The following is a 27,641-nucleotide window of genomic DNA, read 5'->3' as shown; positions in this document are numbered from 1 at the left end:
GTCTGGGTGTCCCCCAAAAGCCTCATGTGGTCATGGGGCAGGCTTTTGGAGTTTGATTGATTATGGGTGTGACAGCTGCACCCGCCCTGGGGTGGATAGTTTGCATATGTAAGGGAGAGCAAGAGGCTGCTTGAGGCAATTCCTGGCTTTTGTGGTTGTGTTCTGCCGCCATGAGCTGTAGCTCTCTGCCATGTGCCACTCTGCCTTATAGTCTGCCAAGTACAGACTGAAACCTCCACAAACTGTAAGCAAAATAAACCTTTCCTTCCTTAATTTGGGGCGTCAGGTATTTTGTCCCAGCAACGAGAGAAAAGTAACCAAGACAACCACCAGTTGTCAATCCACTACAGCAATTTTAGCACACTAAGGAACTGCTAAGATTGGGGGCAGTCACAAAAGAATGAATGTTGCTTAGAGGAAAGGGCACCACTATATGGAAAACGCATACTGCAACTGAAGGTATCCCAAAGATAAAATTTACCTATTTCAAAATAACCTAGGGTCAGGCCCTGCACTTAGAATAGAGAAAGAACTTTCTTCATTGTTCCTGTATCACATAGCACATATCTGCTCCTAGAGCTAAAACTCATATTATTAATGAAACAGCTCATCTGCAATGTAGATTCAGTAGGATTTGAAAAAGGAGAACTACCTTGGAAATCTAACCTCCATTTATGACATGTCCCCAAACAAAAAATTTATTGGAAATACTATCTGCACGAAAGAACTGGTTGTCATTCAATCACTATGTCATCATGATACCCTATTGCCATGTATCATGTGTTGACCTTTGCTAATCTGTGACACTTCTGCATAAATATCTCACACCATCTAAGATATGAACATGCCTCCACCCAAGGATTCTCGGCATATCTCTGCCCTCCTTATATTAAGTTGAGAATATACTGTCTTCATCCTGTTTGGTAGCCACAATTGGTAGACATTTAAATTTGTATCTGTTTGCATCAGGAAAACAAAGGAGGCTTCAGAACACGCTTTTTGAAATTACACATATACCCAGGAGGTTTTCATATGCTCTATGCAGGAGTCAATCTCTCCAACACAGTAGGGATCGTCCACTCCACAGTAAAATGTATCACATAACCTAGCGCTGAATTTGTCTCAAAACAAATTCGTTTTACCTACTTTTATTTCATCCCATGCCTAATCTTCCTTCCTTCATCCAGTTCTCACCTCAATTCAGTCAATGACGAAGAGAGACTCAATCTTAATTTTACTCATCTCTATCTCTAGTACCACTGCCCTAGGTTAGAGGCTAATTTCTCATCTCTACCTGTATAACTTCTCTGGTCTTCCAGTCTCCAATTTCACCTCCTTGCAGTTGTTTCTGCTCACTGTTTTAAATCTCTGGCCCCAGAGTCAAAAACTCAAATCCATATGAATTCTAAGCAGGTAATATAGTATAATGATATGGATGATGTTATGGTTTGTGTCTAGGTGTTCCCCCAAAGCCTCATACCCTCATAGGGTTTTTTCAGTGGTAGCTAAATCTAGAGTGTGTGACTGATTCTTAGTGCAATGCTGGGATTAAGGGTGGGTGATTGCTGGATCTGGCACCACCCTAAGCCCAATAAACTGGATACAATATAAGGGACAGAAAGAGGCTTGTCTCTCTCTCTCCTCTTGTTACTTTTGCTGTCTTCTGCCATTATGAACAGTTGCCCCTCTGCCATGTGTCACCCTGTGTTGGAGCCAGGCAATTATGGACCGAAACCCCTACAAACTGTGAGCTAAAGAAACCTTGCCATCTTTAACTTTGGATGTTGGATATTTTGTCTCAGTAAAAAGAAAAAAGTAACTAAGACATGTCAGTTTCAGGAAAACAAATGTCAACTAACACTTGGCCCTGGGTGAAATGCAGGGAGGATAGATTGTGACAAATCCAAGGGCCCATGGTTCAATTCAAATAAGCCAGATCTTACTGAGATACAGTGAATTGTGGTGAGGCATGTAGGTACACAGGCCCATTATTTTAAAAATACTCTTATACCTCAAGAAAAGGCAAAAATTTAGACTTATATATGTAAACTCCAAATTTTTGAGGGTTACAAACACATCAAATTTTAAAATGACAATGTCAATACTGAAATCCGAGCAAAACAAATCTGTGGGCCAGATATGACTTGCAGCACTTCTTGAGATTAGTGGTTCTCCAACTTTAGAGTGCAGAACCATCTCGAAACCTTAATATCTGGGCTCCAGATCTGCAGTTTGTGGCAAACATTCCTGGTGGTCTTGAGAAAGGTGATCCTAAAATCATTTTTAACATATCTTTGTAAAGGAATCTAGAGGTTAAAGGGAATGAGAACAGTGGAAAAATAGAAATTATGTTTCTAGTGCATTTGATATAAATAACTTAAACGTTCTCATTTCAACATTGTCCCAGGTAAGTATCTTATCATACTTGTTCCAGCTCTGAATGAAAGCACTCATGCATCAACATACTTTCAAGTAATATATAATAAATCCATTAAAAAATTCTTTAGGCTTTTTGAGATAAAGTCTCACTGTGTAGTACAGGCTAGCCTTGGTGGGTGATCCTCCTGCCTCAGCCTCCCAGTGCTGGGATTATAGGAATGGACTATCACACCTGGCAGTGAGATTAAGAAACAACATTTTTCAATTTAATGGACAGTTCAGATCAATAGTGTGGTGCCGGTTATAATTAGCATTAAAATACAAGGCAGTCTCCTAAAACAAATCAGGTACATTTTGTTGACTAAAATATTATTTTAAAAATACTATTTGTGTATTTTTGGTAAGTCAAAAATTCTAAAACAAGAAAATAATTGGTGATAGTAAACCTATGTTGACTCTTGTAAAAGCAATAATTGCTCATTAACTGTCTGCTTCCAAAATTCAAGTTTTCTGTTATTACATATTTTCTCAGGTTAAGACATAGGCATGCCTTAAAGTTTTATAGTATTTTATTTGATCCACTCTATATGAAAATTCTGACCTGCACACATTATAATCCATGGATTCATAGAGGCTCAGCCTTCTGTTTAGAATTCTAAATGAAGCTTTCCCCCCTTGGCAAGTGTGTGCATGCTTGTGTGCTTGGTGCTTGTGTGTATGTGTGCAGGGGGCAGGGAGAAGTTCCTGGTGATCCAACTCCTTACCTAATTTTTTAACCCAAATTATTAATCTTGTCCCTAAAATTCCACCCATACATTGAGCACTCACGAAATATTTGTAAATACTTATATACAAATTTCACTCTCTTTATAATATTGCAAATTCCTTGAAAACAACCATCTATATCTCACGTTCCATATCATTTAGCACTAAATGTAATATAATATCAGGAAACTAAACTCAACTAGTATATGTCAAATAAGAAATAATGTCTATGGGAAAATATGCCCCACGCTACTAAGCCAAAAAGGGAGGAGGGGCCGGTAGCAGAGCGAAGGCTCCTGCCTATTAGCTCCAACGTTTGACAATGAAGTCATACACCAGGGCCAGTGAGAGATGCCAGAGGAACAGATTGTCCCAAGGGCCACTTTTATGGGGTCAGTGATAAAGAAACAAAACTGAGACTACTCTTACTAATGGTTGGGCCTCCATTTCCCAGGCAACATCATTGGGAAGGGGGAAAAAACACACCAGGCACTATTTTTGGCTCAACATACCAGGCGAGCCTCTGCCCAAAGGCCTTTCCTATAGTCATGTATTTGTAACTCAGGAAGTTCCTATTCTCTGCATTTAGAGTAATGTGCCTCACGTCTGGAGGGCTCAAGAGGGATTTTCCAAGAATCACAAATCTCTCGTGAGAAAGTTGTCTAGCAAAGAATACTTTGTGTCCCAAAGAGCTATTTTTTTAGAATAATGTTATAATCCAACAGGGAGCATGAAATTTTTCTCAGTGTAAACCTTATAAAATAGTATCCTATGTATAGTTATAAAGAACTGTACAAAAACTTAACCATTCATGTTCAGTAAAATACAAGATAGGTAATAGCTCTAAACTCAAGAAATAGAAAATAACCACAAAACATTCACTCTTGGACTAAATATCTTTGTTTTCAACGAAACTGAAATAATGAATAATAATTATATACCATAAAAGAGTTTACTTTTATTTTTAAATGAGCAGCTAAGCCCTAAAATCCTACATATGTATGTATAATATATACATATATTTAAAGTTTTATACTCAAATCAACAGTGTCTTAGTTATTTTCTCATTGGTGAGGCAACAGACCTGACACACACAAAGTTAAAGAAGGAAAGGTTTCTTTTGGCTCACAGTTTGTAGAGGTTTCAGTGCATAATCTGCTCACTTCCAGGAAGGGTAACATGGTAGAGAGGCGTCACAGAGCAGGGAGGAGGCAGCAACAATGAGCAACAGCAGGAGCTCTAATGCTGTCCCTATATTCCATCCAAAGGGCGGGTAGCACTCCCACCCAAGTTAGGGCACCCTTAATCCCAGCATCACACTCTACATCTAGCCACCTCTAAGAAACCCCACCTATGACCCACATGAGGCTTCGGGGGATGTCTAAACACAAGCCATAACAAACATCAGTAGAAATAAAATTACAATAGGTATTATTCATCTTATAAATCAGGTTTTATATAAAACTAGATATGAACACATATTGCCATACACTTTAATATCCCAGGTATATAAAATCCTTGACAAAGTTTCCAAATAAGCAGGGCATGGTGGCACATGCCTATAGTCCCAGCACTAGGGAGGCTGAGGGAGGAGGATTGCCACAAGTTCAAGGACAGCCTTGGCTACCCAGTGAGTTCAAGCCCAGACCAAGCTACATTGCGAACTACATGTCTCAAAAAAAAAAAAAGCAACAAAATATTCTAGGGTAACCCATTCCAGACCCCTCCTGCTTCTCAGGAGCTATTCCTATTTCCCCAGTCTTCTTCCCCATTCCTTTTCCCCAATTAATTTTCCTCTTTAACTCTGAAGTTCCTTAGAATTCATTCTTTGACTTTGGGGAACACAAATTTGGCATACCAGACATCTAGCGGGACACTGCCTCTTCGGGACCGTATGTGTCATGTCAGATATGCACGTGGAGTCTTAAAGAGTACAGACCCAGGAAAAAGGGCTGTGCCTTGCTCCAGTTACCCCTGCCATGATTTTGGTCACGTGTGCAAGGCTGTCTTGGATCCTCCAGATCAGGCCATCTGCCAGCTGAATACCATCAAGTGACCATGGGGGACTCCATGAGGAGCAGAAGCATCTATCAGGCATGCTTTATCTTGAGTCTTGCTCCATACAATTGAGAAAAAAGTGAATTTTTAAAAATTCCAAATGAAAATAAACAGACTTTCACTCTCTTGGCTCTTGTATCAAATCCATATGAAACCCTGTTCCTGATTACCATATTTTAAAAACTATTATAATAAAACTAAATTGATGGCATGCCTCACAAATACCACTTGTTTTAATCAATTACCTTAAGTAGAGGATTTCAGTTCAAATCATAACCTTAAGACTTTGTTGCCGTATTTGTGAGCAATGTCTTACTTTGTCATAGGAGAGTAACACATGAAAATGGAAAAAAAATGGCAACACTTTAGTTAGGATAACTTTAGTTAGTGATATATGTTATAAATCTTGCAGTTTCTCTTGGAAAGTTCCAGGCACTGTAACTAATCCAGCTAAGACACAACACATTTGGTTGAACAGCAGAAGCCTTATAATCTAAACTACTTGACCTTTAGAGTAGTATCTGTTTATGGGGGAGGGGAAGGACATTACAAGAACTTTAGACTTAAAACACCAAAAACTTCAGAGACATAGATCTACAGAATAGTCTGGGAGTAAGGGCCAGTTAAATTGCTACAAACTGTTTACTTATCAAAGTATACACTATTTACAGTACATGTTTAATTTCAAAAGTTCAACACTGTCCAATCAAGCCATGCCAAAAGGTATCAGAATTAATAGATGCCTTTATATTTACATGATAAGCGGGCCAATTAGCATGAAGTTCTGACAAAAGATATTAGACTTTGTGATATTTCTAATAATAACAAGTCTAAAGTAAGGTCTGATTGTAAGTCCTGCTCGCATCATGCCCCTACTCCCCTGCTCAAATACTCTGTATGGGTTATAGAATGAAGCCCAATCTGTTTAGATAAGCATTTAGCCCTCACCATGACAAAGGCTTCAATTTCCCCATCCAGACTGATTTCCAGCACAACCCTACATACATCCCGGGCTAACTTGACATACCCAAACATGTCCCAACTTCTAAACTCTCTTGGTGTTGTGCATTGTTATGTACTAAATGCCTGCATCCAGCACAGGAGGTGGAGCCTTTGGGAGACACTAAGGATTACCTGAGGTCATGAGGGAGGAACCCTCATGCATAGGATTACCGACTTTGTATGAGTTCAAGGTGCTTGCTTCCCTTCTCTACTCTCTGCCATGTGAAGATAGCACGGAAGTCCGCTGTCTTCACTGGGAAGCAGGCCCTCACCAGGCTTCAGCCCTGGTGGTGCCATGATCCTCTACTACCAGTCTCCAGAACTGTGAGGAATAAATTTCTGTTGCTCATAAACTACCCATTCTATGATACTTTGCTCTAGGAGTCCATGCTAAGTCTACTGTTCTCACTATAAGGTATACCCTTTGTCTACCTTTTGAAACATTCTCTACACTTGAAGATTCCCTTCTATTGCCTATCTTTTCACAAAACCATGCCTAATTCTCCATTTGGAATTAACACCATCTGTGTTTCCATAGCACTTTTTGCCCCTGAAGTAGCACTGATCACATTCCACCCTATACTATAAGTCTGTAAGCATCAGAATCTCTAACTCTTTGTTCCTAGCAGGCAGGAATTATTTATTTCACTTCTAATAATGCTCATCGTAGGACTGAGGTGGGCTTCTTCAGAACATTTATTAAATTAGATTAAGTATTAAACAAGAAGAATTTCAGAGCTAGAATTTTCCCAACTAATTAGCTTGTCTAAATCCTTAGTAGAAAAACAACCATCTATAGCTACTAATTAGATGTTTGTGGACAACGCCCAGCCAACTCCTCAAGCCTTACTGCTTCTCAACTAATGTAATTCAACAAAGATAAAATGTCTTAAAATGCATTTATTAGATGCCTGAAAAGGTTAATGATATGAGAAAATTAAAATATTAAAAATTATATAAAATTAAACATAATTATGTAAAAACGAAATATAGTTCATTCATAGATTTTAAATAGCTTGTTATGCCTAAGAAGGCAATATCTTATCATAAAATGGCATGTATTTTGTAATCTGACTCACTTAACATGACATTCATTTCCTTTATTTGTAAAATGTGAGAAATAACAATCCTTGTCATACATGTTTATGACAAAAATTGAGTACGATGTATACCATTTAGACCAATGCTAGAAATATTGTAAGTACTCAATAAGTGTTAGTTTTTTTTTTCTCTCCTATCCTACTTATGACTGGTAGGAAATGCTTCTTATTATCATCTATAGTCAGTTACAAAACAAGAAACCTTCCCTCCAAGATCTTAGTATTTTTAAAGGATGCCTTTACATAACTCTAAATTTGAGTATATATACCAAGCCTGGTGGCATACTCCTGTAATCTCAGTGCTTGGGAGGCTGAGGCAGGAGAATCTCTGGGAGTTCGGGGCCAGTCTGGGCTACACAGTGAGTTCAAGGCCAGCCTGCAGTACATTAGCAAAATCTTGTCTCAATAAATAAATATATACATAAACAAACTTGAGGACTTGATGATCTCTTTTTTGAGAAGGACTTGCCTTTTAACATTAACAAACTACTCTTCATTCTCTAGAACCCAGATCAAATGTTACCTCTGTGAAATCTTTCCTCACAGTATCTGGCATTCCCAGAAGCACTCTGCTCCTCTCTATTTATCATAGGGCTTACTACATTATACTTATCTGCCCTTCCTTTCTCACTAGGCCATGAGCTTCTCAAGAGAAAGACCTCTATAAAGCTGCATTTATGCTCTCAGCATGATGCCTCATACATACTGAAGGTCTGATGTATATAGAATAACTCTTCACAGTAACACACATTTGTAAGAAGCACAACTGTTAATATAGCCATGTAGGCTGCAGAACGAACTTACTCTCCATAGGAAATTGGATGTTGAAGGTGAATTAACTGATCAAGTCACCTTCAAGGAGGCAATAAAGAGTTATATGAAGAAATAGAAGGGAAGTATTTAGAATGTATTGGTATTTAGAATGTACTGAGAAGAGAAAGACAGACAAGAGATTATGTTAGGTAGATGAGACAATGTAGCCAATAGTTTTATCTAAAGAAAGGGGCAAATGGAAAAAGGAAGATAAGAAGATACAATTGTGTGCTTAACAGTATTTCTAAATACAGTGTAAAAATATGCTCGGCGCTGATGAGTTTGGTATGAAATAGTTACTGACTTTCACCGGTCAAATAAGGGAAGTTAACCTTGATTCAGCTGGGCCAGAAATCATAAAGGTCAGTGAGCAATAATAGAGAAATACAGTCTGGTGATAAGTGAGGCAAGAGTAAACCTTAGCTTGAACAAGCAAACTTGATAAATACCATGTGTGCATAGGGGGGTAATTTATTTTCCTTGCAAAGAGGAAGAATATCGAAACAAACACTGCCATATAGTATTTCTGGTGGAGAGATTTTTGGAAGTGTCCCATACTTGAGAGATGCCTCTTAGTTTAACAATTATAGTATTGAAATTATATGCAGATGTAGAAAGAAAAGTTTGTCATGATCTGCATCTACACAGTATCTGAAGAGGCGTATGATTGTCTGTAACTGTATGTGGAGAAGAAGAGATAAACAATGAGAAATTTTTGAGATTAGAGTCAAGGAACACCGAGGCTTAGGCAGTTAACAAGTCAAGAGGCTGAAGCTACCAAAGAAGACTACCCTGAAGTATAAAATTCATATAGAAGACGAGTTCAAAGTGGCCAACAACAAAAGCTGTTGAGTATGGAGGAGGATGCAGATTAAAAAAAAAAAAATAGCCGTTCTAAACTCATCAGGATGAAAATGAATGTAGTACTCCTGAGATATCAAAATGAGACAAGTGATAAGAGGTGTAGTTCACAAGCATAAAGCCGCTAGCAGTCCAGTCCAGCATCTAAGCAATAATGAAAAGGAAGAAAAAGTGGAAAGAATCAATGAAACAAACGATGCTTCCTTGAAGATAGGGAAAATCTGACCCTACATCAATATAAGGCAAAGAACACAATGGAAAGTGCAGAATGGTTGAGGTACAACAGGAGGTTTTCCATAGGAAATATACAAAATGTCATAAAATCTAAAGCAAAGTTTCTCAACCTTGGCGATCTTTCTCAACCTTGGCGATCTTTCTCAACCTTGGCGATCTTTCTCAACCTTGACATTTTGGGCTGAGTAATTTTGGGAGGAGCAGGTGTCCTATGAATTGTAGGCCGTCAACCTGCATCCCTGGCCTCTACCTGCTAAATGCTGGTGGCACCCTCCCCCAGGAATTAAAACCAGTAAGGGTCCAGGAATTAACAAATTCTCCTTGAGAATTAAAATTGTTCCCCACTGAGAAGCACTGGTCTAAAGAAAAAGAAAACGCTGTAAGGAATATGAATGCTACATCCTGTATTGATCCTTGTCACAAAGCTCTTTGGGTTAGATGAAATCAAAAATGGGAGGATATTAACAACCAGGACCATCTTTGGGGGAAAGTATGAATCTGTAAGGACAGAAAAGTGAGATATTTCAAAAACAGAAATCTAATGAAATTCTTAATCTGCTTAATTACATTTTTCCTGTCATGTCTGTCTCGTTATCAAAGCTTACGATGTTCTTCACCTTCTAGTTTCATGCTACATTATGTGAACAGAACCAACACAGAAACTTTAACTTATTAAGATTAGTAATCATATATAAAATCATAATGTATACAATACAGATGTACAAATATTATGACATATTAATTTTTTTAAATATTAGTGATCATAAGTACAGAATACCCGTATTCCAGACTCCAGTCACACAATGGTGAATTCATGATCTATTTTCTACTGATCAGATGTTTTTACATCAATGGTTCCCTTTTTGTTTTGGGAGGGATGATGGTAAAAGCTAAAGGAAATAGAACTCAAACGACATTATGCACTTCTATATTATTTGGCACTCAAGTCCACAGTTTAGAGCACTATTCCCTCTCACATGTTAATGTTAAAATTGTTTGTCACAACACTTTCTGCAGACTAATTAAAAAAAGACAGCACTTGGCTGACGATGCCACACTTTTATAGCAGCCAATCTTTAGGCAAAGCACACACAGGAAGCAGCAGAAGGTAGGTGGTTCTTGGCGCTCTCTTAAACAAGAAACAACGCATGTTGTGTACTTGTGTAACAGGAGATAGCATTAGTTTTTCCACGGCAGTCTTACTTCATGTAAAATTTCACAAATAAAAGGGAAGCCATGAGGAGAGGAAAGAAAGCAACTGAAAGAGAAGCAGGCATTAGGATTTGCCATGTAACCTGTTTAGAAGCTAATCTCTAACATAAATGACCAAAAAAGAGAATCAGGAACACACCAGGCCTCATCACGACCATGAAATCATTTAGTAAAGGACATGTATCACTAAAATCCAGTCACATCACGTCAGTACTCATGGCTCTCTTCTAGCAAGTGGTCACATATCTACTCCTCTCTTCCATGGCAGCCATTCAAAGAATTTTAACTTTGTTGATTATCAGCGGCACTAAAACAAAGGGCCCCTGAACTTTGTCTTCTGAACTATACATAAGCAGAGTACAAATGTAGGCGAGGTCCAACCATCACCAGTCTACAGGACCAGTAGGTCTTTAGGTTAATTTAGAGCTCCCTGAAGCTTAGGCTTTTAGGCAGTTAATTTAGAGCTCCCTGAAGCTTAGGCTCTTAGGCAGTATAGAAAAATATGCTTGAACACATGGACTTCATAGCCACACTAACCTTTAACTGCAAATTTGCCACTACATATTCTCAGACAAGCTACTTACTTACTCTGAGCCTTTTCTGTCACCTGCAAACTGATTTCTGTGAGGACAACATTGAGTTAAGAATGCGTTAACATTTCGGGGGAGGCAATCTACCAACAATTCCTGAGCATGCCCGAACATTCTTGCTGGGCAGCACAAGACTCAAAGGTACTGACAGCATTTTATTTAAGACATTTCCCAGGGCTTTGTTTGTAGCAAGTGATCTTGAAGATGAGGTAATACCTCCCCATCCCAAAAAGAGCAGGTTGGTTTTTTCTCACTAAAGCCAGCAAAAACCCAGATCTTGGTGTTCCTTTCTTGTGACACAACTGTCTGCCTGCATAGGCATTATCCTGGTCCACTCCATGGCACTTAAATCATGCTGCCATTCTGGCTGCTGTTTTTGCTATGAATAACAAACTTTTTTTTCTCTCTGACTCAGAAGTCTTGGGTATTGTGCAATAATCCATGAAATACTAACAAATGGGTAAAATCTCAGACTTTACAAAGTTCTTCACAAATACATACAGAGCACTTGGAATAGCAACTGCCCTTATGATGTCATGTATTATTTGGTCAGTGAACCAAGGCCACCACCCCAGGATTAGGATGACCTAAAATGGAGCTAACCCTATGACTCATGGCCCTACAAAGAATGCATGGTTACAACAATATTGATGTGGCCCTCATTGGACTAGGCTAACTCAGACTCCAGATACAAGACTGCAAAATTAGCGGGGATGTTCACTCTGTAGCAGCCACCCTTAAACAATCATCTTTCATAATTCCAACTTATCATGTAACTGAAATGCAGATGTTACATATTTATGTTAGAGCAGATTTATTACAGCTCTCTACCACCTCTGACTCTCATTATGTCAGAGCTAAACGGAATCGTGCAGATAATATATTTGGACTCCCTAAATTTATAGAATAAATTGACATCCACAGAAGATAAATGACTTTCCCACAGTTATGTTTTTTAAAAAGTAGCCAGTTCATTTCTATGTAGTCTTTTTTAATAGCTACAAACAAACTTCTTAAAAAAACTTAACAGGATGGAGTGGATGTTTTATTTAGCTTATTTCAACTGTATGTAGCATACAACATACTCGTAGACTTCATAAAATACAATGTGGGGTCTTGAAAACACAAACTGGAGGAGCTAGGATCAAAATGCAATTACAGTGTTACTAGTTTATGGCAACGTAGTTGGTGATGAGGTGTGAATGGGAAATGCTTTTAAGTAAATCTGTCACATTCAGTAACTGATTTAACACCACTCTGCATGTAATTTTTGTGGTCAGACAATAGGATATGCCACTGATAATATTCATGTAAAGCAGTAAAAATGACAAGAAATAAAATGACGTTCGGAATTAGAAACATGCAAGTGATAACATTATTTAAAGGTGAGGAAGGAGGTTGAAAGCTGAGATTTGTAACATAAAATAATAACACGTCTTGATCTACAATTAGCTACAATGGAACTGGCAAAAGTGTGGGAAACTGGGCCTACAACTCTGCATAATTCCCACTTAAAAGTATAACTAATACCTCAACGGCACCTCATACAGAGTTATTACCACTTAAAATTTAGGATTTGGTCTCAGGCCAACTCAGCTTACATTAAAATGAAGTATTTACATCTCACAGAAATCCATAAGACCATCTAAAAATGGATTAATGACGCAAGTATAAGCTGTACTCAAGAAGTCAAAAAATTAGCAAGACAAATACATGAAAATCTAAACTGCTCAACGTGGATAAAATCCAGGACATTTTTATTATTTTGCATCGTAAACTTATTCTTCCCTTTAATAGCTTGTTTAAAGACCATTAGCTACTCAACCAGAGGGGGAGAAATGGAAGCTAATGCAGTGCCAGTGAAAAAGAAGCTGTGAGGACAGCCTTCAAAAAGATTATTTTCACTCACAAATGTTTTATGTACCCACGGACTGTTTTGGAAAATATTGATTTTGTAATGTGAGTTACCAGACTACAGAGCATATTACTAAAGTAAATGTCTCTGCCGATTTATTTTAAGCCATCCTAACTTTCTATCCGTTCTTGCTTTGCATCAGGGGCAATGGGACAATCAAGTAAAGTTATGACACAAACTTCAAAAACTTGTACTCTTATCCATATTTCATGTGAAGCTTTACAAAATAATGTCAAGAAAATCACTGGGAAAAGTACAGAAAGGGGGGAACCTTAATTAGAGAAGAAAAGCAGCATTTTAAGCCTCTAGTCTAGCCTTTCAAGCAACTGCCATCTACATTTGAGGATTTCAATAATTCAATAGCAAATGTACTCAAGTATTTATACACCTTATGTTCATTTTTAGAATTATACAGTAAGTTCCCGACTTAGGAACATTCAAGTTGCGAACTTTCAGAGATAAAGCAGACCTGCAATCCGAACATTCACAGATGCGAACAAACAACAGACATAGCTTGCATGTCTGCTGGACATTGCCACAGTTGTGCTGCTGTGTTCACTGTACAGTGCGAGAGTGTACAGTAGCACAGTGCTCAATCAGAGCCCAGGATGTCCGGAGGAAAGTGGAAAACAGTGCTGATGTGGTGGGGACTGTCAGAAAGCACAAACCAATAAGCACGGAAACAAAAGTGGAAAAACAGTACAAAACTCACTTTGTTGGACTTACAAACAAATCCAACTCACGAATGTTCTCCCAGAACAGAATTTATTCCTAGATCAAGGATTTACTGTAGTCATGTTCTACAGATACTTCTAAACAATTAAAGACTGAAGTAAGCTTAAGTTGATCTGTTTATAAAGTATTTTCTGTGGAGCAATTTTAAATATAATTTTACCACGAATTTAAAATTCCATTTGTTTAAAGAATTCAGGGGCATGTACATTAATTAGGCACACAGTAGACTAAAAATCTATTTTTGAGGCAATGGGGGTTATTTGATTATGATTTGAGCATTAGATGATACCAAGAAATATGTCAATTTTTAAAGATGTGACAGTTGGCATAGCAATTACATTTTTTAAAAGTCAATAACTGTTAGAGATGTGTACTGAAGGATGTAGGAGTAAAATGACAATGATATGTGGGATTTGCACTAAAAGACTTTAGTAAGGAAAAAAAAGGATGCATGAAGCTAATTTGCAAAATCTAGACAAATATTCTATGTGGATAAGGGGTAGATGGTGATGTCTACTTTTTAGTATCTTTGAACTTTTTCATAACTTTTATAAGAAGTCTTACTAATTAGCCCTTATTTTATACCATAAAGTTAAAATTTCATTGTATCTCTTTCACTTTGTTTGGTCTTTTTTTTTTTTTTTTTGTACCAGGAATCGAACTCACGACCTTGAGCTTGCCAGGCAGGCACTTATGCCACTGAGCTATATCCCTGACCCCTGTTTGGTCTTTTGGGGACTGGATTTTACCATGTAGTTCAGGCTGCCCTCGAATGCATTATGATTCTCCTGCCTCAGCCTCCTGAGTCCTGGTATTACAGGCGTGCATCATGCATGGCAAATCGTTTTTACTTTGATCTTGATAGGAGACCAAGAAATTATGGATTAAAAAAACCCTTGTAATTCTGAACAGATCTTTACCTATCACAGAACAACAAGCAACTTAAAAAAAAAAGAGAAAAAAAAAAAGGATTATATCCAGCATCTTCTCCCTTAGATGAACATCAGAATTATACTAGGTGATTGAGTCAATGGGCATTTTGGGAATAATTTCTTCCTAATGAAGTTTTAGGTTCCTGTTCAGGCCCTCCTGAATATCCACCTAGAAGCTTCTCACTTGTAATAGGCACCACTTTATAAAGCCTGAACCAAAGACTGGTAGGCAATTTGCTGTTCGGTATTTGGTTGCAATGCAGCTTAGTCTTCCTAAAGCAATACGGTAAAGCCTTCATAAAACCAAAGCTTGTAGCTGGGCATGGTGGTGCATGCCTATAATCCTAGCACTCAGGAGGCTGAGGCAGAAGTATTGCTATGAGTTCAAGGCCAGACTGAACTGCATAGTTGAAACCCTATCTCAAAAAAACAAAAAATCTAAAGCTTGTATAAATGAGGATTAGTTGAAATTTTCATTTTCTACATTCTTTCACAAGAAGGGCACCAATGCCTTTCTCCCCAGGCTACCTCACACAAAGCAAGCAAGTAGCAGGATTAATTTGAGTTTCTATTTGAAGCTACAGTCAGAGTATGTCATTTATGGTAAAACAGATCACCCTGACCAGGTAAATATAGTCTTAAATTAGTATGAGTTAAGTTCTTTCCATTGCTGACATTCATAATAAATGTGAAAATACATCTCAACCTTCCTTTGCATGTATCAGTTTTGACCTATCCCGCACAATGCAGGTCTTCCACATGATGCATACTTAGATATTAAGCTTACAACTATTTTGAAGTCAGCTAACCATCTTCATAGTTTCTTTAGTTTATAAAAAAAAAGCATGCAACATCTCATATCTGGCAAAAAGAGCTGGTCTCTTTTACATGGCACAGAGTACTGGAATAGGGGAAAATTGGGTCTTCAGTAATAACTCTTGCAGTGTGATACCCAGGAATATTTAACCAGAAGTGCTGATTCATTGAAATTAGCACAGATTAGGTATGTACTGTTTTCAGAGCCTCGTGTTTTTACAGTGTTCTTTGAGACCAGGTTGGGAAAGAATATGATTTCACTTCAATGACATATTGCTACTGCAAGAGCAATTAGTACTTGGAATGAAATCCAGGTGGATTACAATTATAAATTGCTCAAAATGGAACAAAAGAAGAGAGAGACTGAATATTTTTTTTTTTTTACTTTCAGAGTCGTCCTGAGGCACAATGACTCAGTGCTATAGATAACATCTGTAATAGAGGTGATAGCTTTTAAGCATTTCTAAGTCAGTCTCCTTAACATTTCAATGACTCAGTTTCCTTATTTGCACATCAGTACATCAGTACATCTCTACCCAGGCAGAAATGCCATAGCTATCCATCAAAAGTTCTAACAAAAATTGTAAGTGCCTCAAATTGAGAAACTGAAAGAAAAAGTAGTCTGGTTATTATAAAAATGCCAGTGAAGAGTTAAGCACATATTTTATATTCATTCAACAGAACTATTAGTAAAAAGACAGAATTATCATCCTCCAAATAGACAAACAGAATTGGGTTGATAACAATGAATCCATCCTGTACAGTATAACATTACGGTACTTTCTACAACAATAATGTTAGAGCTCTCACATTGCAAGAAGGCCATTAAACCATGCAACCAAAATCACTTTTCTTCTCTTTCCATGTTGCTGTTGTTCTTTCTCTCTCTGTGTGTGTGTGTGTGTGTGTGTGTGTGTGTGTGTGTGCGCACGCAAGCACTACTAGCAATGGAGCCCAAGGCCTCCACTGGGAGGCAAGCACTCTACCACTGCACAACACCCTCAGCCCCACAAACATACTATAGTCAAGTAATGTAAGGGGCTAATTATAATGTCTTATGCTCTATGTTTTGTATCACAGGGAATTTCCTCAGTGTGTTTTCACGTGTTACTGTTTTTATCTAAACCATCTTGTCCAGCAAATCCGGCAGACAAGGCATGCACCGCAGTGTGTGCTTACAGTAGCAGCTGCAGTACTTGGGAAGCTGAGGCATGAGGATCACTGGAGCTCTAAGCAACATGGGCAACACATCAAGATGCCAGACTAAAAGGACAAGCAAACAAGCCAATCAGACCTGCAACGTTATCTCTTCCAACTGGGAGACCTTAATCAGAAAGTTAGGACAGAGGTTACAAGCAAATGAAAGACAGAAGAGACACTGAAGCCCAAGTCCTTTGGCTCTCCATTCCATATTTTTTTTGCCAACAGTTTTAAGTCTTTTTCTTTTCCCTGAGACATAATACCTGACATCCGTAACTTAAAGGAGGACAGGTTTATTTTGGCTCATGTTTCAGTCCATATTCAGCTTCGTCTAAGACAGGATAGTATGGCAGTGGAGTATGGTGGTCAGAAAGCAGAGAGAATGAAGGAAGAAGTAGAGGGGGGATAAATCCTTCGAGGCCATGCCCCTAGTGACTGCCTCTTCTGACCAGAACCCACCTCCTAACAGTAAGCAGCAGGTCAGCTATAAGCCCCATAATGCAATCACCTTCCAAAACCCCACCCCCAGTGACTGCAGGAGGTTTTAGGGGGCATATCCAGACATAGATATAAACTGTTATGGCTTAGGTCTACATGTCCCCCCAAAACCTCATGTGGTCCTAGGTATGGCTTTTCAGAGGTGGCTGGATCTAGAGTGTGTGATGCTGAGATTAAAGGTGTGCAATTATTAAATTAGTCCACTGATTGGTTTGGCACTGTTCTGGGTGTGGATAATGAGAAGGCCCACCCTCACTAGGAGTGCTACCCACCCTAAGTGTATGCAGCCTAGATAGAACAGAAGGAAGACTGCTATCATTGCTTGTTGCTTGCTGCTTTTGCTGCATTCTGCCCACCATGAACTGCTTCTCTTCTGTGATGCCCCTCTGCCTTGCCACCAGCCAACTATAGACTGAAACCTCTACAACTGTGAATCAAATTAACCTTTTCTCCTTTAACTTTGGGTGTTGAGTATTTTGTCTCAGCAACAAGAAAAAATAACTGAAACATAAACCATAACACCAACAATTTGAATTCTCCTACTAGTATCAGCAAAAGGTTACCTGGCTCATCAGTTTTGATACTATTCCTCTACGTAGAATTTCAGCCTCTGACATCATAAGAATCTAAACAAATGAGGGGAATAGAGGAGTTCTGCATCCCTTAGACAGTTTTCTGAATTTCAAAGTTAGAGATAACACATAGAGAAATGTACAAATAGGTTCATTTGATGAAGTCTACATACCAAGAAAAAATATGACATTTTTAAGGCCTCGTTTCAATAATTTCTATTCTCAAAATATCTGGCCTATAGGGGAAAAAACCAAGCTAATCATCATTCAACAAGTTGTTTTGAACCTAAGCACTAACCTCCTAGGTTTTCAAGAATAAAAGTAAAACAGAACCCTAAAGCAGAAGTACTTTAAGATCCTTGTAGTGGTATGATCAGCATATAATATTTAAACTCACTACAGTTATGAATTCAGAAGGAAGAGCCCTCAGTAAGCTGAAGTAATGAGTGAAGGTTTAACACATTCACAGTGGGGCAGAAAATCCCATGTCTCACTGCTGGGTGGCTCTAAATCACCAGGGGTACATGCATGACTTTCATAAGGCAGCATGGGACAGTCATGCATGTACCATCAGTGTTTCAAACTGGTGGAAACATGTTAATGAGGGCTGTGAACAGGTCTGAGATTTATTAGAAAAAAAATAGACATTTCAGATTTGATCAGGGTGGGAGACAGGAAGAAGAGGCAATGGAGATGGCAGGAGGAAACTGAGGTATAGAGAAATATGTCTAAGAATTAGATGAGCAGGTAAATAGATAAGTAGATGAACAGCAATTAAAACACAGGTCTCTAAACATCAAACTCTTATGACGGCACTCTATTCCTCCTAGCTAATATTCTTGTCTCCATTTGACACTTCTCCAAGAAATTCTCCACAGTTCTAAGTTTCCTTCAGAACAATAATTAATCTCTTCAACGATTTAGTCCAACTTTCAGTAAAAAGATGAAAATCTAACATAATACACAAAGATCTATTATGATTTGGCCCCTGTGTCTTTTCTGGCCAATCCACTATAATACATTACTTTTTGTTTTAGCCATTCATATCTACTGGAGCGTTCTTTAATGGGCAAACTCCCATATCTATCTACCTTTGTATATGTTGCTTTTTTTTCAACATAGAATGTCTTTACTTCCCCAATTCTTTAAGCCCAGTACAAAAGTCACTACTCTAACCCTTTCCTTACCTCACTCAAGCATACAGTTTGACTAAAGTGACTCTCTGTGATGTTTTCACAACACCCTTCTGTCATCAAACTTATCAAGCTGCTCTTTTATCATTAATTCACTTCCCTGGTGTTCTCACTAGACTATGAGCACCTTTATATCACCAGCCCTTAGAAGAGTGTCTAGCACATGGTAAGTACTCAGTACACATGTTACACAAATGAAAATCATTGTGCTTAGAATTTATTTAAAAGAAAAACATGATTTATCTCATTGTAAATAACCAAATACTCAGAAAGCTATACGATAAACATCAAATTAGCTTATGCTATTTAAAGCTGTAAATCTGACTTTACTGACTAAAGGAACAAAGGCTTCAGAAATTACACATGAACACAAAGTCAAAGTGGAAAAACATGGTGCAGGCGTATAATCCCAGCATTCTGGGAGACTGAGGCGGGAGAATTGAAAGTTTGAACAAGCCTGGATACTTCAGTGAATTCACAAGTGCTTATGTCAAAATAAATCATAACAACAAAAAAAAAGGTTTGGGGGGCTGGGGATTTAGCTCAGCAGCAAAGCGCCTGCCTGGCAAGCGCAAGGTCGTGAGTTCGGTTCCTGGTACAGGAGAAAAACAAAACAAAACAAAACAAACAAAAAAAAAAGGTTTGGGAATATAGCTCAGTGAGAACTCCTGACTTCAATCCTAGTATTAAAAAAAAAAAAAAGTCAAATGTGGTCAAGCCACTCATATACCAATCATTGTGTGTGTTATTAATTCTACCTTACTGGTGGCCTCTCTTAGTTAATTCACTTTAAATATGTGAGAATCAAGATGCAGTTCCTTTACAACATTTCTAGAGCCCTCTCCTATTCAACTTAACAAAGTATATGGCTGACATCAAATTAGTAACTAATCTAAGATTCATGCTGTTTGAAGGCCTAACTAGATAGTTACATACAATCCAAAACTCTGCTATTAATGCAGTATTCAAAATGTGATGAGTCCAAGACAAGATTGCCTTCCTTTAAAATAATGGAAAGGAAAAGGGTCGTCATGGAGAGGCACACATGAAAGAAACTGGAATGACTTCTGTTAAATTTTTATTTAAGTAACCTGATACAGAAGTCATTGCAGACCTGAAATGCCACTGAGAAAAAAATTCTTAATAGCCATCAAAACACCAAAGATAAGCCAGGTGTGGTGGTGCATGCCTGTAATTCCAGCGCTCTGGAAGCCTAAGGGAAGAGGATCCAAAGTTTAAGCCCAGCCTGAGCAACTTAAAAAGACCTTATGTCATAATTTAAAAGGTGGGGAGGTGCAGATTTAGCTGGGTCCAAAGGCCCTGGGTTCAATACCTAGTACAAAAAAAAAGTTGAGAATATAAATGAAAGTGATTCTTGTGTATAGAAAATATGCTTTCCATCTGTACCTTTCAGAATCACGACAATGTAAATGAAAACAACTGAAGCACAAGCCTTATGAATCCATTCTGCTAGAGTGACTGAATTTTCTACACAGCAGAAACTTTGTTCTTAGCCAGTGCTAGGTAGATATTGTGTAGTTTAATTTGTTTCTATCCCTAGAATTTTCTTCAATATCAACTCACCTTGTGATCTGTGCTATTTCCCTGTTCCCTTCACCACTGACCTCCCCTCCCCAACTTAGGGTGGAATCAACTGTCATTTCCCTTACTGTCTTTCTCTGGTATTGCAATAGTTCTTATTCTTCCTATAGATGATGACTATCTCTGAGAAACTGATGAAATCTATGGAGCCCAGAAAAATGAACATATACTCATTTTTGAAGAGTTTAAGAACTCACATCTGCCACAATCACTCACACAAAAATCTTTTATTAGCACAGGGTCTCTTTTATAATCCCTTTACACACACACACAATCGAAGACAATTATAGTGATTAATATTCAAAATAATAAATGTAGTCTAAAGTTTTACCGTACCAGGAAACTTTTAAGAATTTAGATTCCATCTTACTCCAGAAAGAATGGCTATCATCAGGAAATCAAATAATAAATGATGGCGAGGCTGCGTAAAAAAGGAACCCTTCTATACTGTTGGTGGGAATGTAAACTAGTACAACCATTATGGAAATCAGTATGGAGATTCCGCAACAAACTGAAACGAGAAATTCCATTCAACCTAGCTATTCCCCTTCTAACTATCTTTCTGAAAGAATTAAAGACGTCATATTACAGTGATACATGCGTACCCATGTTCATAATGGCGAAATCTTGGAAGCAGCCTGTATGTCCATCAGCAAGTGAATGGATAAAGAAAATGTGGTATTTATACACAACGGATTACTACAGTGCCATAAAGAATGATAAACCTGTAGAATAATAAACTTTGTAGATGTACCTTGAAACCATAATGTTAAATGAAATAAATCATATGCACAAACTGAAATATTACAGTGCACAACATAATTAAAGAGCAAACTAAAAAGTAATAGGAAACAGGGAGAAAAACCTTTTGTAAAAGGGAAGGGGATCAAGAGATGCAGGGAAGAGGGAAGGGATGGAAAAAGAATTAAGATGTGCTATGTATATGTACCAACTCCGCACAACGAATGTAAATATTACGTACTACAAACATGTACTAATAAAAAATAAAAATAAAAATTGAAAAATAAAAGAATCCCAGCAGAAATCATTCCTAAAAAGTTTACCAAGTCTTACTTGGTCAACTTGTTTGCCTTCAAACGTGCTGTAATGATTCCTAAATCTGCTTTTATTAGCTCTCACATGTGCTTATAAAAACATGTAAAACTCAAGAGCTATGTTTGAGCAAAAGAAATTCACGTTGCTACTCATCTTAGATTCTAGTTCTTGTTCTACTACCTTCAGCTATGTTCAACACGGAACAGAGAAGTTAGCTACAAACTGAAAGTGATATTATCTCATAACTATCTAGTTACCTTGTCAAAGCAAGTAAAACATAAAAGATGAAACAGGACAAATAGCCAAAGAGAAGGGAGGTGCTATTAATAACAGTGACAAGAGCTTTATCTTGGGAGTATCCTTAAAGTGGAAGGCTCTTGCTAGGTAGACCAAACTGTCTGTGGAAACTACCCGTTAACTTTTATTTTTATTTAAACTTTTGATTACTGATTAAACCAGTTTTGTATGGGGGCCAAAAAAGGAAGAAAAAGAAAAAAAGGAAATAGGACTATCATTCTTTTACCATAAACTGATGAATTTCAAAACACATCAGAAGTTTAAATACATTAAACTCTAATGATAGTAACGATAATAAAACTTCCAAGCTTCACAAAAGTGCAGGAACCCATTAAACCTAGCAACCTTCTGCTACCAAGAGAAGTCAAAATGAGCCCATGGCTCAATTTCTTCATTTGCAAATCCTTAGCTAACAGGACCCATCAAGTAAACAATTTCTCAATTTGCCTCAAATTAGAGTGGAAGTGAGGAGACTTTAAATTTGTCATCTTAGTCTACCAACCAAGTCGCTTTCCACACAATGAAAGGCTGCAACATTTCCTAAAACAATAAAGCTTTGACCACTGTTTTCCAATATGAATAGCCTGTAATTGACAGACCTGACAGAGAAATACAATGGGTCCATACCAAAGGCCAGATGTCATAGGAAATGGCTTTAGTTATTAATATGTCACCATTTCACCCTGTCTCATCTATTATAATCAAGCTGCCGGTTAAAACTCAAATTTAGACATGCAACACGTGGCTTGCACTTCGGATCTGGACCAAGAATCATCTTCGGCTATAAGGAATACGGTATTTGCTGTATTTGTGCAGATCTCTTTCCCCTCACGCCACCCAAATTAGAAAGTTTACAAAAAGAGGAACCCTTTTAACTGATGAGTTGAAGAAACTCCAGTATTTCCTAATGTAATACCAGGCCCCATACACAGTACTTCAGTCCTCTGTGTATTCAGTGGCAGGAAATGGACTGCTACCACTGGTTCACGCTCTCAGGACTGCGAAACTTGCAGTCTGCCTACCGCTTTTGAGCGTTCTTAATCAAGTGAGTGGAAGTATTGTGTGATTACGCCTATTGCACACACAGGACAGTTGGTGGTACCTCACCCAGCCTCCAACTAACTCCCATGCCACCCCCACTTTTCCAAAGAAATGTTTCTCCGGGAAAGCGCATGGAGAGGGAGGCAAGGGAGAAAAAAACGCACGTAGGCGCCTCTTCCTTGGATTTCTGGTGAAGTAGAAGGACAAGGTGGGGGTGGAGGGCGCCTACACTGTGATCTCCTTGATTTGCTAGGCTGTGAGTGGGCTCCCAAGTATTCGGACTGAAAAGCAGGGTGGGTCCCCTGCCCCAGTCCAAAGTGTGAAGAAGCAAAACAGTCACTAACAAAAGGTGGGAGGGAAATGGAATCGCGCAAAGAAGCTTCCTGACCACAAGTTAGACCAGCAGCCCTATCCAGCACTCCAGGATTCCAGGTCTCCCCAAGTTGGGGTGCGGACTTTCTCCTTCTCGCACTGCCTCCCGGGCTGACGAGAGAGAAAGGGATTAGGTGGAGAAGGGGTGCTCTTCCGCCCCCACGCCGTCTCCGCGCCTCGGCGTGGCCGCTCCTTCAGCGGCGCCCGCAGTGGCGCTGTGAGGTCGCGGTCACCCCTGGAGGGGGCCCGGGTGCCCCGTGCTCAACGGCAGGGGATCCCGGGACGCTCCTCGTCCCCAGGGCCGGCGGGGCTGCGGGAGCACTCACCAGTTTGGGTTTGTTTTTCGTTTCCTCTTCGTTGGAGGCCCGGTTTCCCGTGCTCCGCTTGTTGCTCCGGGCCCCACCGGGCTCCTCGCCGCCGCCTCCCGCTCCCGCCGCCGCCGCCCCGGGCTGCTCCATCTTTCTCCGGCCCTGTCACCTGTGCCCCGTAACCCCACCTCTCCTCAACTGAGTTAGCCCCGGGTGCTCACGCCGCCGCGCCGATTCGGCAGCACGTCTTCCTTAGGGAGAGTGTGTCTGCCGGGAAGCAGCCGCTTTCAGGCCCCCGGGCCCCCCGGCTCCCCGGCACCCCCGACGCGACCACGGTGTTGCCACTACTCCGCGCTGGGGCAAGCCCTGCCCTAACCGGCTGCAATTACCACGGTCGCCGCCGCCCTGGGGCGGTGTTTAGGGCAGAGGGAAAGTAGGTGACTATCTCTTTAAGAGGGCCTCAACGCACGTGATTCATCAAAGTGCCTACAGTCTACCGCCCCGGCGCGGAAAGCCGCTTCCTACTCCGCGCGGAGCCGGCCTGGCTACTGAGCATGCCCGGCGCAGCGACCCGAGCCTAACAGATGACTTGCAGCTGTGGTTAAGCACTGATTTCACTTCCCACTAGCCTGCTGTGAAATGGGAGCAAACCTGTCAGGAGAGAAGTAGGGTAGCCCATTTTAGAGATGAGGAAACTGAGGACCAGAAGGATTCGCTTGAGTTTCGTTGGCGGCGCGCCTGGAGTGTCAGCTTCCACTGGCCTAAGACACCGCACCCTCCAGGGCAGAAGCCTCTCCGGGGGTGTGGTCTGGGGGAAGGTTTAATTAGCAAGGCAACTGGCAGCCAATGGGGAAACCACGGGGAGCGCTGATTAATTGCCTGCCCTAGACAGATTGGGTCAAAGTGGAAAGAGAGGGTGCTTCTGTTGCCATGATCGCATGGTGACCTAAGAAACACAGACCTTCCTCTATTCTCGGACTGCCGATTGCCTATTGCGGGGTGGTTGAAGCAGTAGGCACCCACCGCTTAATCCCCAGGGCATTCTTAAACGCTTTAAGCAAAGCATGGATATAGAGTTTACAAGTGAATTGAGTGTTACTTTCAGTTTCCCGAACTAGTTTAGGTTTAGGATTGTTGTAGGAGGTGAATAAGATCACGTGTGCCAAAGTTTTGTTTGACAAGTAAATCCTTGGACAAATATTGTACTGAGCGTTTTTGTGCTCCAGCGTAGGGTCCTTGAGTTGTCCCTAGGAGTCTGTCCTCAGAAAGAGACCCAAGCTATATTTTTTCCATCCTATTTAAAAGGCACCCTCAGAAATCAAGGTACACGTGGGGAACATTAGAGGCGCAGGGCAGGATTGGAGTGAAGAACCATTGCAGAATAAGAGCCCATATGCTAGCGAAGCTACTACCTTGCAGATTTGGACACCATTCCATAAATGTGTTTACCTGCCCGTTACAGAAGATATCATTAAACCTATCATCAAGCTAGGACTCCTTTTGCCCTTTGCCTCAACTTGAAGTCATCCATGCTGAGTTAAATTTGTATCTGAACATATTTGTTCAGAGTGGGTTGGGATAAATTTGACCATGATATAGATGGGAAACAAACTTGAACCCTAGAGTGAAAGAACCTTCGATATCTGAAAACAGGTTTAATCCCAGCTTTGTCTTTGTCACTAAATCTATTTTTAACCATGGAGGCCTGACTCCTCCTTAAGTGGTAAGCTGCCCAAGGACAACAAGGAAGAAGGAATATGTGCTCCCAGAAAGGGTGGATAAGGAGCCTGAAAGGTCAAATTGCTTTGTAAGTTCCTGTTTGACTTAAAATTGTATGTATATTTTGAATTTGACTCACTATACACACCATTTATTCTATCTAGATGTCACCCCTCCTGAAATATTGAGTAAATAACCTGTTTTAACAATGCTTTCATATAATTCCCGTGTGAGAGAGGTGGACGTGGGTGCAGTTGAGGGCCCTCCAAGTTCAACCATTGCTCAATAATCTACTCAGTAGGCATTTCTTGAGCTCCTTAGAGTTCACCAGATGATCAAATACTGTGGGTTAGAAGGCTGAAGATGATAGATTTTCTGTCCTTCAGAATCTCAGGCTACTGGGAGAGACAGGTAGCCCATGCAGCACATGAAAGAGGTAACTAACTGAGTGTCAGAGACGCAGGGCCTTGTTTCCAAAGAAGATGGTGTTTAAGCTAAATGCTAAACTTCTGTTTGTTTATTTACTTATTGTTTGTTTTGGTTTTGAGAGAGGGTCTCACGGTGTAGTTTAGAGCCCAGTCCAACACAGCTCTCAAAGTTCCCATGGGGAAGGACAGTGAGAAGATGGAGAAATAAAGATAAGAGACAGACAGCTGACATCAGGTGAAGCCCTCTCTTCAGAAGGGAGAAAAGGAGCTGCTCAGCCACCATAGTGTGTTTGTACAGTTAGCAAGTGATGTCGGGTGAAACCCCTTTACCTAACAACTACTCACCTCTCATGCTCATATTCTCGGAGCTGGAACACCTGTTGGCTTGGGGTGCTTCATGATCTCAGGGTGTCCCTAGGTACTCCGTGCTCTAGGCTCAATCACTAGCTCAGCTGCCTCCAACAGTTTAAGCTAACCTTGACCCCACTATGTAACCCAGGCTGACATCAAACTCAAAGTGATCCTCCTGCCTCAGCTTCCTGAGTGCTGGGATTATAGGTGTGCACCACCACATCCAGTTTAAGCTTCTGTTTAAAGTCTCTCTAAGTATTTGTTGGCTGCATACTAGGTATTTTGGGTACAGTAGTCAGTAGTTCTCTCTCATGGAGCTTTCAGGATATTGGGGAGTGTATCAAACAAAAATGTATTGAACGATTATAATATAGGTAAATGAAGAGCATTCTAGACAAAGGAAACGATGCTAGCATATGGAAAGACATTATGGTTAAGAAATTGAGGTTTTGAGAGGCTGTTGGCAAGAGAAGAAGCAGAACAAACTAGGAGGTTCCAGATCTTGAAGGCCCCTGCTTGTATATTTCATTGTTATTGCTTAAAACTGGATGGTGGCGTTAGGGCGGGTACGCTAATTTTAATGAATGATTTCTGTTTGGAGTACATAAACAGAAGTAAAAATAGATTGATATTATTTTGAATGTAACATCGGGTTTCACCATCCTCAGGCCAGATTAAGCTATATTTGATATTCAATTAGAGATAACCTATAAGAAGATCTGTAATGTCTTCTGCAAAAAAAGTGAAAATTTCTGTCCCTAATATGGCTTACATTTGAGTTTGTTATGATTATCTTAGCTTCTGTCTTAATTCTGGATGTTTGATTTTTTAGCATTTTGCTCTTGTTAATGTAGCGTAAGAAAAGCAAAACAAAAGCAAGTAAAGAAAACCTTGAAATCCTTTCTTCCTGCATCAGGGTGGATTCTCTTGAAAGCTAACACAGGAAAGGAGCCACTGCTCTCAGGCAGGAACACTTTGTCCACGGACTATGAAGGAATTACCTCACCAGTTGCCATCTTAGGACTGATCTCTCTTCACCTTGTTCCTTGATTTTTGCCTTCCTGGGACATACATATAGGCTGGTGGATGGCAAAACATCTTTTTTCTGATACCAAAGAAAAATGAAGGCTACCCTCATCAACTGGAGTATCAAAAATGTACTTGAGATAAAATCACCTTGCAGTCTTTCCCTCTGGCTTCTCATGAATATAGCACCCAGTCAGCATTTAAAAGCTACTCCCTGGAAGAACAGAAAGATTAAAGGCTGCTAGGCTCTATGTTCCTTCAAACTGATGTTCAAGCCATTCATAATTCTCATCTAAACAACCTGAGTCATTCATAAAGACCTTAAAGGAAACAATGGTTAGAAAAAAAATGAGAAATAACCAACTCCAGGGTTACCACAAAATATTTATGCATTGAAGGATGACTAAGAGAACAGTATTTATTAAGCATATACCATGTGACTAACACCAAATTCGATGTCACATAGATTTTTTTTAAAGTGCCAGACATTCATATTTGTCTTCCTGAAGGATCTTTCAGTCTGCAAAACTGCACAGCTAAGATAACAGGGCTTTCTGGAAAATACA

General features: G+C 39.6%; 1 protein-coding gene across 2 annotated transcripts in view; it reads right to left on the bottom strand.

The window, feature by feature from the left end:
- The window catches only part of Diaph2 (diaphanous-related formin 2), an 807,533-nt gene extending 783,264 nt beyond the window's left edge, over positions 1–24,269 (bottom strand). The window contains exon 1 of one of the 2 annotated variants that reach the window (XM_013505853.1): positions 23,570–24,269. In XM_013505853.1, the coding sequence (XP_013361307.1) occupies positions 23,570–23,701 (132 nt within the window). In that variant the 5' untranslated portion in view covers positions 23,702–24,269. The remainder of the gene's footprint in view (positions 1–23,569) is intronic. The other variant, XM_013505854.1, reaches the window with a different exon arrangement.
- Positions 24,270–27,641: the final 3,372 nt, after the last annotated feature.

The sequence above is a fragment of the Chinchilla lanigera genome, unplaced genomic scaffold (assembly GCF_000276665.1).
Source record: "Chinchilla lanigera isolate Chin_1 unplaced genomic scaffold, ChiLan1.0 scaffold00102, whole genome shotgun sequence".
Classification (NCBI taxonomy): domain Eukaryota; kingdom Metazoa; phylum Chordata; class Mammalia; order Rodentia; family Chinchillidae; genus Chinchilla; species Chinchilla lanigera.
Note: the sequence above shows the minus strand (reverse complement) of the source record. Positions and strands in the feature narration are given on the sequence as shown.